Source organism: Pinus tabuliformis, chromosome 2_2 (assembly GCF_031772625.1).
Source record: "Pinus tabuliformis cultivar Carrire ecotype Pingquan chromosome 2_2, CPIR1, whole genome shotgun sequence".
In the NCBI taxonomy this organism is placed as follows: Eukaryota; Viridiplantae; Streptophyta; class Pinopsida; order Pinales; family Pinaceae; genus Pinus; species Pinus tabuliformis.
Window position 1 is genome coordinate 427,752,323 of NC_142300.1, and position 11,739 is coordinate 427,764,061.

At 27.5% G+C, this 11,739-nt stretch overlaps 1 protein-coding gene across 1 annotated transcript; it reads left to right on the plus strand.

The window, feature by feature from the left end:
- Positions 1-1,486: 1,486 nt before the first annotated feature.
- On the plus strand, positions 1,487-2,019 carry LOC149193093 (uncharacterized). Its single transcript, XM_089407207.1, has 2 exons — positions 1,487-1,507; positions 1,612-2,019. The coding sequence occupies exons 1-2, from the start codon at positions 1,487-1,489 to the stop codon at positions 2,017-2,019; spliced, it is 429 nt and encodes a 142-aa protein (XP_089263333.1).
- The last annotated feature ends 9,720 nt before the right edge of the window (positions 2,020-11,739 follow it).

Consider the following 11,739-nt stretch of genomic DNA (forward strand, 5'->3'; position numbering starts at 1 on the left):
AATATATATATATCACTATATATATATATATATATATATATATATGCAATTCAAAATAGGATTGAAAAAAATACAATAAAATAATTCAACCATAGAATATCTCCATAGTGTTGAGACTCCAAAATAAGTATAGACTTGCTCACGGTGGATTTTTGAATGTATTACGAAAATTCAATCTCTTTATCCACCTACATTAAGAAATCCTATAATGTGCACACTTAAGCCTAAAGCCTAAATATTAAAGCTTAAAGGTTGAGACTCATGTGGCTTGAGTCATCCCTATGTTATATAAAACATTAATTTAGAGGACAGAGCAATCAAAATGAAGGGTTTTTTAGTTGCCTATAAAAATAATAGAATTAAATTTTCTTGTTTCCTTTGGTGAAATACTTATTTTCTATTTGATATTGAGAGTTTGTATGTAGTTTCTTTAGTATTATCATGTTGTTGATAGATCTTGGTTTTATAAAATAGATGCTTTTATAGTTATTTCGTGGTTGGATATTGAAGTATCAATTGTTTGGTTTCCATGGCTATGAGCATTCAATGCATTTATATGTGGATTAGAATGCAAGTAGGTTTGGGTCTTGAGGGGACTTATGGGACACTATCTTTTTTACTTATCGAAAATATATGATATTTTCAAAATACATGTCTTGTATAAGTTCAAACTTGTTTTATTATCTATAAAATCTTCTTTCAAACTAACTCATCATGTGGAAAATTAAGATTGATTGTTCATTTTAAAAATACATTATAATTAATAGATTTAACTAACCTGAGCTGTAAAATGTTTAAACAATGATGATATATAATTTGAGTCTTTTTTATACTAATTTTGTAATAAAACACATTATTACATATATTTAATCTTATAGAAATCTTATATTTTTATTTATAATTCTATTTTGTTGAATAGTATTTATGGTGAAATTAAAAGTATAATATATTTTAACAACACAATTGATATGTAAGATAAAATATTTTAATATTTTTGAAAAAAAAAAAGTTAGCAAAACACATAAATTTTCAATCTTAATATATATTAAACATAGCAATTTTGAAAAAAAACCATGTAATTTGATACTTGGTTAAATCCAACTATTAGTATATACTACTCTATGTATTAATAGAACTATAGAACTATAGCTCCACACATATTAATAACAGTTTATCAATGTTAGACGCATAAATACAATCAATTTAACAGTAAAACCGTAGGTCACTCGGGCTACAGCAAATGGTCTTTCGGGTGACCGACCAAACGAAAGATTAGAAACTTCTACAATCAATTTAACAGTAAAACCGTAGGTCACTCGGGCTACAGCAAATGGTCTTTCGGGTGACCGACCGAACGAAAGATTAGAAACTTCTAAATTATGAAGTCCACCTAAACTCCACGTTAACCACAAGATTAACCCGGAGCACGACAACAGCCGTGTTCTTTTCACATTACTTCTGCATATTTTAGTTGACACTTCTTGATATGGTAGGCATTGGCACGCATGTATCCACTCCCTATAAAGTTTCATCTACTACGAAGAAACGCGACGCTCCTCTCGTTTAGCGATTCAGCACTAAATTGACGAAATCCTACCATGAGCGATTCAGCACTTCGTATTACAGGGCAGCGCCCTGCTTCGCTTCTTGAGAGAAGACAAGGAAAGTCCTCAACCAAATTGTCTGGCAAAGTTAGAGACTGTTTCAAGTCGCAAGCGGCTGACGCAGAAGCGGAGAAAAGGAGGCCCCAGAAGTAGAGTCGATCTAGAATTACAAGAGCTAAAAGGTCTTATGGAGCTTGGCTTCGAGTTCAGAAAGGACCAGTTGACCCCGCGACTACTGAGTCTTCTTCCTGGATTGAAGCGATTAAGCGATCATCCGACCAAGAATTTAGGGTTTCAGGAATCGCCTTTGGAAAACTGGGAACTGCCAAACCGAAATACAGCAGATGTGGATATGAAAGAACATCTCAAGCTCTGGGCTCGGTCTGTAGCTTCAACACTGAAGCGCTCTTACTAGCAGCAAGTCAACACTTCTGTCTAAAACACAACCATTGTAATTCACTTGATCTTCTGCGACTGGTAGAGAAATTAGGGAACGGTTCGGCGAATTTCAAAAGGCTTGTGACCCTCGCAGCCATGATTTAATTATATTGCATTGTTGAAATGATGTGATTATATCGAGGACATTAACTTGCCATTTTAGGAAATTTTGGTGTCCATCACTCTCTTGTTTGGTGATGCACAGTATCTGATAATAGGACATCTTTCCCGCCTTGTAATGGGACATTTTTTTCGCTAATAACAGTCAACTTGTAACTGTAATGATGTTTAATATATATACATTTTGATTCTTAGCCTACAGGTTACTCCGAGTACATTGTCGGTGTGTCTGCAGTGTCAAAAGAAAATCCAACATTTGATTTTTTTTAAATCGTCAATATGCGTTATATATTTTCGTTATTACACCTTATAAATACGTTACATATGTTTTCATGTTGGTTTATGATACTATACTATACTGTAAATGTATTTTACTGTTCTTATCTAATAAATTAAACTCCAATCGCACTATTGTTATTAGTATTTAATAAATTTTACTACAATCGCACTATTATTATAAGTATTTATAGATACATATAAATAATCATTCCCACTTCATAAACAACTCAAACCTGTACTTTGGGGGAAGAAACTGAAACCTGTACATCATTAACAACTCAAACCTGTATTGGTCATTATGTGAATTGTTTGTTTTTTTTTTTCCCTTTGAACCAAAGACCCTGGTAGATTGCTTGACAGGTAACTATCAGTAAGTCTATTTCCTCTTTTTCTCAGGCCGCTTTACAAGTAACTATGAGTAAGTCTATGTCGGTAACTTTCAGTAAGTCTATTTCCTCTTTCCCTTAGGCCGGGTTATAGGAGAGAGATTTGAACTTTTCACATTTTTTGATTAACCAATTGAACGGTTACCAAACTATTATATAAATTATTTTAATTAACAATTTTTTTTTTTTCATATACATTTTAGACTTTTTAATGTTTAAATAATCAATTAGATATTTATAATTTAGATATAAATAGAATTTAACTATCTTATCATATAGCTAAATTAATTATAAAAAAACCAATAATTATATTTAATCATATCTTTAGCATTTAAGAAATAATTAGTTTCTTAGTATCATAACTAAATTTTTTAAAAATACATTTTAATAAAAAAAATTATGTTTATATTTTATATAATTATATTAGTCATATGGCACTTATTAAATAATTAATTTCATAGTATCATAATCATATAACTATAACTATATATATATAATTTTTAAGATAATATTTTGTAATAAGTTTCTATATAAAGTAACATTTCTAATAGGGTTGGATTTTTCTAGTGATTTATTTATCTAAAATTATTTTAAATGTTATATAATATGTCATATGAAAGTTGAATTTAAAATATGGATTATTATTATTTTATATTTTATACAGTTTGAGTGGGCCTAATGGTTAAGAGTATGTGTTTCCTCTTAAGAGGTTACAGGTTCAAAACCAGAGGGGGTAGAGTATGTATGCCTTAGTAGACTTGGTAGTCAAATCAGTGTATGGAGGAGGGTCCCTTGTCCCACAAACAAGGGGGTCTCATACACCAATTTGGTGTCTGGCTTGGCCATGACCTTAAAAATGGATATTATTATTATTATTACCATAAAAGTCAAATTTTTCATGATACTAAATTATATTATTAAAAAATTAATATTAAGTATAAAAATATTTATAATTGTTATATTCAATCATTTATTTTTAGATAAGTTACTTGAATTTTATTCAAAAAAAATTAGACTCTTTTAAAATTATTTAAAAAAGGTTGATCTATAACTTTTAAATTTTGAGTAAATTATATTTTAAATTTAGGATTTTTTTTTTTTTTTTTGCTTACATGGACTTATTTTCAAACAAAATTTTGAAGAACTTTTATTAAATATTTCATTTCTAAAAAATATTCATTTGTAAAAATTAGATTTGCCATATCTAAATTTAAATTTAAAACTATTTTTATAAACATTATATTTAAAAATATTCATTAAAAAATAAGTTAATTTAAATGATATTTTTTTACCAAAATTATAAAGATTTTTTTTTAATAATATTTATAGTCTTATTATGATTCTCTATCAGATAATATTAATAAATTGTTTACAACCCTTTTTTATTGTTACTGGAAGATCCTAGGAAAAACATTTTTATTTTTCAACAACCAGGTGAATGGTTTAATTCTTATAATTTATCTTAATGATGATCCTCCATGTTCAGTAATACCATGGGTATCATTTTACCTATTTAGTTAAATTGAAAAGATTTCAATTGGAAATTCCAATCTTTACTATGCATTGGTATAAATAAATTCAAAAGTATAAATAGTATTTACTTAAATTTCTATTTTTCTTGTAGATTTTTTTCACATATATTTATTTGAAAATGAGTGTGTTTTCTTATGTTAAGAGTTTATAGTCTAAAGAAATTTAGCAAAGCCCTAGTACCTACAACATTCATTCCTAATTCCCATTTTGAAAACAATACAAGAATCTTCCCATGATAATTATGACTGTTCTACTCATCTGAGATCCAAGTCTCATGCGTGTTAAACATGTTACTAATGGCTTACTCCCCTTGAATATACATCTCTATTTATAATTTTACATAAGTTTATTGACATTATGCCCATTTTTCATAGGAACCTTCTCATTGTTTTTTACAAACCATTCTCGTCATAGGAAATTTTTTCTCTTATATCGTCAAATTTTCTCTAATAGCTACTTTTAATCATCACCTTCTAAGTGTTTTCATGATATTTTTATGAATCTATGGAGAGATCTTTCATTCACTAATTCAACCATTTTCTAATGGCTTCCATCTTCCCTTTAATTTTGTTGCTTTCAAGTAAAGGGGTCTTCCTTCTCACTTTAAAATTGCACAAATTACATGGTTTGATGCATTTCACTCCCCAAAAAAGTTTTTTATAAAGTGTGGCAAGAAAAAGAGTTGAATAAAGTGTGGCAAGAAAAAGAGTTGAGTTTTGGTTGCTTCTTCAGTCAAAGAAAATTATTCGTTCTTTAACAATGATTTAAGAGGTGATGTTATTTCACCATAATTCTTAACAAACTTCTGGTAAATGTCCCATCAATCCTAAATATCCTATAAATTTTTTTTGGTTGCTTCTTCGGTCAAAGACAATTATTCCTTATTTAACAAGGATTTTAGAGGTGATGTTATTTCACCATAATTCTTAACAAACTTGTGGTAAGTGTCCCATCAATCCTAAAAATCCTATAAGTTTCTTCAAGATTTTGATGATTAACCATTGCATTATAAATTTTATTTTTATGAAATACCACTTTGATACCTCCATGAAGGGAAATATGACACAAGTATTCCAATCCAACCCTAAAGGAACACATGAAAGAATTTTCATATAGTTATATGTTCCAATATTTTTGAAAGACTTTGTCAACATGTTATAGATGCTCTTGATATTTTCTATAGAGTAGTATGTCATCAGAAGACCCTAACACAAATTTTCTAGGTGAGGTTTCCGAAATGGAATTCATCAAGGTTTGAAATTTTCAAGGTGCATCAGTGAGTCCAAATGACATAACAAAAAACTCATAATTATCTTAAAATGTTTTGAAGGTTGTTTTGGGAATGTCTTCTTGTCTCATTCTAATTTAATGATATTAATATAATTTCAAATGAGTATAGAGAAACAATCCATGTAATTCATATAATAATTGATCATTGATAGTTTCAATAGGAAACTTATCTTTTATGGTCATGTTGTTCAATTCTTTATAATCTAGAAATGTATGCCATGAGCCATCCTTTTATACAACCATACACACTAATGAAGAGAAAGCATTTTGGCTTGGTTAAATGATGTCTGTCTCTAACATTTATTCAGTGAACATGCTAAATTTCACCTTTCTGTACAGATGGATTCCTGTAAGGCCTAATGTTAGGTGGTACACTTCTAGGTTGCAAACGAATAGCATCGTCATGATCTGGATGGGTAGATGACCCTTAGACATCTCTCCAAATAGTTTGGAATTATTTTTTATAGTTTTTAAATATCCATTAGATAAGTGTATATATATATGTTTCAACATTTAGTGAGCATATTTGTACAATTAAACAATGGTGTCCTTTTCTGAGTAGTTTTTATTAGATCCTACCACTATAGAGGGTTTCCCTTCAATACCTTCAATTTCAAATTTGTTTCTTTCCAAGGAAAAATTTATGATGGTATAATGAAAAAAACATCACTATTCATAATGATTGTAACAATTAGACCTTGAATACAAAATTAGTACCACCCATTTGGATTGTAGTCACAAGACTAGCTAACAAATACTCTCCTATATGAATCATAATATTATGGAACTTCTATAACTAATTTATGGCACCTCCATTTGCAATCATTACATGAAATTATGATGCTAGGAAAACAAATCATTTGAAAAGTTTTGTAATTCATAATTGATGAAGATATGGGTACTGCCTAAATCAATCAACATCATTACCATTTTATTGTTGATAATCCTCCTAACTGGACAGCTTGTGGAGTAGTGATGCCAGATAATGAAATACAAGATATTGTTCTAGAGTAGTCTCTTCTAGCTCTGCTTCTTATGACAGTTCCAATTCTTGTTCTTCTTTCTCTTCAAGTTTTATGTATAATAATTTATTCTCACTATATTTAATCCCCTTAATATATTCCTTGACACATAGTCCAAACATAAGCACTTTTTTTGTGCATTTTCTAAGGTATTAACCTTGCCATTTAAGTGAGGATAGGAAAAGGAATATTATCCTCTATAGTTATCAACAACGACTCTTCTAGTATGCATTTGTTTACTTTCAACTTAACTTGCCATAAGTAAAGCTTGCTCTGGGGATTTAGGTTCAAAAGTGATGCAATTCAAGCTAGTGTCTTTACTTTAAAGTTCCCATAAAAAGGTATAACAAATTATCCTTTGGAAAGTTCTTTATTACAAGACCCAACTTTCCAAATTGTTTAATGTGCTCTAAAACTAGATCTCTTCTTTGAAGATTTACCAATTGGATAAAGAGTGCATTTCTCTTCATTTTTATATTGTGTTATCAATTCCTTTATAAAAATTAACAAATATACAATAGAATTATTTTTTCTTTTACAAAGCCATTGATACGATACAAATTGATCTTGTTCTAAATACAACAATGAAACTGTTACCTTTTGTAAATTTAACACTTGGTGTATATCAATTCATTATTTCATCTAGAATATAGATGTTATAGGATCCATACCATCAAACATCCTCATATCACCGTTAGCAATGAAGTAGTTTCCTACTGGCAAATTGAACCCTTGATGCCACATATCTTAGAGTGTTGATTGATCATAATTTTATAATTTAGCATTTGTGATCTATATTGTGACAAAATACTCTCCTTATGTGATTGATTACCAACGCAATTGCTCTCATTATTTTAATGATTTTCTTAGATCTCCATATTCCTTTTAACATGTAGTTTTTGAGAGAATATTTCCATGTAATTCACAAGATGTTGCTTTTATTCCTTGATGGATTTAGGTATTCCATCCTTCATGGATTTTACTTATTTCCTATCTTCATCCATATCCTTATATATATTATTCTCAATTTCCTCCATATTACTTCCCATTTCGTTTTTAAGTACTTCCTAAAAACAAGTCATATCATCAACTTGGTTCTTTAATTCGGAGAATTTATATTTTGACACTTAACATTCTTTGGATGTCATGTTTGAGTTCTTATGAGTTATGGTATTTTTTGTATAACCATTTTCAAATAATAAGAGTACTCCTCTTTATCACAATGTTTAGTCACCCGAAAATGGATTTTCCAATCAAAATCTATGTCACTTCTAAGTTGTGTACCTTTAAAACCTTAATTAGGAGATTGTTTTGATGGTTATCCTTTGTCATTATATATCTCTAAAATTTGAACAGTTATGCTTCATTTATACACTCTAATACTCTAATATGATTTCTTGAACTCTTAAAAATTTAATTGTATGAAACTTAGCTAAAAGTGATGTTATTGAAAAAGTTCCAAGACGACTTCATTAAGCTTTCAAGATTAGCCAAATACCCTAAATTCCACTAGATATATCTCACAATATATAACCCTAAATTACACAAGATATATCTCAAAAAATATGATGAGCTAAGATATGAAAACATATTGATATGTAACTCGCTATGTCTCTACAATATTATGAAATTTTCATTATCTAAATACTCATAAAAAAAAGAATATAGCTAGAAATTACAAGATGGCTCTTTTAGATATTCTTTCATGGTTACTTATAAACCTATCTTAAACTATCTTAAACCTATCTTACATAGATTGTATCTACAAAATCATAATGAACCAACATCTAAAATTTAACCAACTAAAATATGATATTTTTCCTCAGTTTCCACAAAATATTATTAGAGAATTTCTAGAAATAGGTTATAGAAAAAAGTAAAATGATAACTCATTTTAAGATTATCTGAGGATTAGCTATAAGCCCTAACTTCCATAGGATATCTAACCAAAAGTATAATAAACCAAAACTTGAAATATTTATCATGAGTAGTTTGCTACTCCTCCTTGGTCTACTCAAAATTTCATTATTAAAAACTTCCATGTATAAAGAAAAACCATGATATTTTAATTGGCCGAGGAAAACACTAGGATCATAGGCTTATAGATCAAATATAACAATCTAAATTTCTTAAAAATTATTAAAATTTAATGAACATATTCCAGTTCAGAAAGAAAAGGGAATACCAGATGATCATATATATATGAGACAAATTATACAATTAAAATAAAAAAACACAATTGAAAATTCTAACAAACTTACTAACACAACAATATAAATATAATAACTCAGTATCTAAAATTTAGTAAAAATTTTATGCTTTACCTATTAAAATGGAAATATTTTTCTTTATTATTCTTAAAATATCCCCTCAAATTAATGCATGTGAAATTGTATTTATATTTAAGAATTATTTCCTTATTTCATATATGTACTTGTATTGATATTATGTATATATCAACTTACTTTCACTATATTGATAATATTATTAAGATTTCTGTACAAATACTATTCAAAAATATAAAAATAAATTAGTGATGAAAAATACTCACTTAAAATTATTTAATTCATATTAAATGTATACATACAATACTAAATATATAAAATCCCGCAATTGAATGCATTCAGTGGTTACAATCCTTTAGAGATGAATAAGCCACAATCTTTTTATGTTTCTCATGGTGTGTTGGGTAATGTGGAGTTATGGTGCTTAACTTGTGTTTTTGGTTATAGGTTTGCATGAGTAGATTTGAATTGAAATTTTATAATCATGCATCAACATCAACAAAATATTATATTTGTTAATTAAATAATATTAAATTAGGTTTCTTTATATTTATAACAAAACATAAAATTACACATCCATTCATATATATAAAATAAATTAATAAATTAATAACTTTTAATAGGTTTAAATTTATAAAATATTTTAGAAATTTTAGAAATAAAAATATTGAAAAATTTAGCATTAAAAAATAATAAGATATTGTAATTAAAATATTGAAATTTAAATTTAAAAGATAGTAAAAAAAAGTTACATAATAGTTAGTAGCTATATACTAATTGCTATTTGTTGCTTAGCTTAAATATAACTTAATTAAACTAAGCTAAAATGTTGTGTTGTTGAATATCATTACCAAAAAACAAAAAAAATATATTGTTGAATGTCATTATAAAAAATTAAGAGATATAATTAACTAATATTATATATATATATATATATATATATATATATATATATATATATATATTAAATTGAAAAGATGGAGGAAAAACTATAATTTATGAAAATGGAAATAATAGAAAATTAAAAAAAATTGAGAAAATTTGAAAACAAAAAATTATTGACTAATAAAAATGAAAGTTACTAAATAGCTCACAATAATACCATCCACCATCTTACAAATAAGTAATTTTAAATAGTAATAAAAAATAGCAAAAAATAAGTTCTGAATATTAAGCTATGGATAAGTGGAAGAATTTTTTGGTTAAAAACAAACTAATAAACAATCAAAGCAAAGTTGAGTGCATACTCCAAATATAATTATATTGAACAAATATCCAAATAAATAATTTTTAAATATATTTAAAAAAAAAAAATCCCCATTAAAATGGTTATACCAAAAGCTCCTTTGACTTGTGAATGAAAGTTCAACTTATGTGTTTAATATGAAAAAGGATTTCTAGAGTGTCAAAATCATGTAGATATTTGGATAAGTTCATTTCTACCAATTAGAAAACAAGGAATGGGGAATGACAATATGGCGTTTTAGGAAGTTTGTAATTAAATTAAGAATAGTAATAAGATATATTATTGTGTTAAGTGTGATTTTTTGAAAAAATAAATTGGTTTATTTTACGATCTAATTTGTTAAAAATCTTGTAGAGATTTATTGAAATCACAAGTTTGAGAGTTGCACTGTCCAAGTGCTCAAAAATGCCGTAGGGATTTATTGTAATCACAAGTTTGAGAGTTGAACTGCCCAAATGCTGCTAAGTTATTGTAATCACAAGTTTGAGAGTTGAACTGCCCAAGTGCTGCTAAGTTATTGTAATCACAAGTTTGAGAGTTGAACTGCCCAAGCGCTGCTAAGGGTGCTGATGGTGTTGAATCAATATAAGCAATGGAAAAACAAATTTAAAGAACACATTAAAAAACATTTCATCCCATTCTAACCAGAAATCCATAAAAACTCCAGAAAATACAGGTAAAGAGTACTCTCTCCATTATTTCATTTCTCCAACAACTATCATGCCTTAAATCATGCTCCAAATGAGGCTATATAGTGAACATGGACCTTCATTTTAACAATGAAAGTGATGATTCTTCCATCTCTTTGTTATTAATATGTCCATATGTAAAAGCTTCTTTCACACTACTTATTTTTATCTGAGGGTTGAAGGAGTGTTTTAATCATTCCAAATGTAAAGTTGTTTTCTAATAATTTCATATTTATAAATTTTGGGAATATTTTAAAATGTAAATTATATTTTAAATTTAAATTTTTGTTTAATTTTAAAATTATATCATATTTTTTAAAATAATAATTAAAAATATAATTGTAACTAAAAAATTATAATAAAAATATCGTATAACTTGTAAATACATAAGTAAATCAAGTTCCGCTTAAAAATTTCCAAAATAGAGATAAATCAAACATAGAACAGATTGTTAAAACACTCTAAACATATATAACTATGTGTTAGACGCGAGGTCACATAAATTCTATGTATTGCTAATAGTAAATATAATTAATCCCTTTCCAGCAAAGTAGGGGTCAGCTTATTTGCCAATTTCACCATATATCCCCGCGATGAGAAAAGATAAATATAGCAATTAAGGATTTCATTAATGGCTGATAAACATCCAATACATCAGAGACTTTTCCTATATATTAATGATTATTAACGTGTATTAGTCTCTTAGATACAGATGGGACATACGTTATAAATGTTTTCATCGATTAGTTTAGGTTAATATATGTCAATTTTGTTAATTTTTAGTATAGACATTTTTCACGTGTCTGATTTATGAATAGGGAATGACAATATGGCGTTTTATGAAGCT

What these genes read in the sequence shown, in the direction of transcription:
- LOC149193093 (XM_089407207.1), top strand. Translation starts at nt 1,487, where the DNA reads ATGGTAGGCATTGGCACGCAT. An exon ending in TGGTAGGCATTGGCACGCAT is followed by an intron (nt 1,508 to 1,611) that starts GTATCCACTCCC and finishes TGAGCGATTCAG; the next exon opens with CACTTCGTATTACAGGGCAG.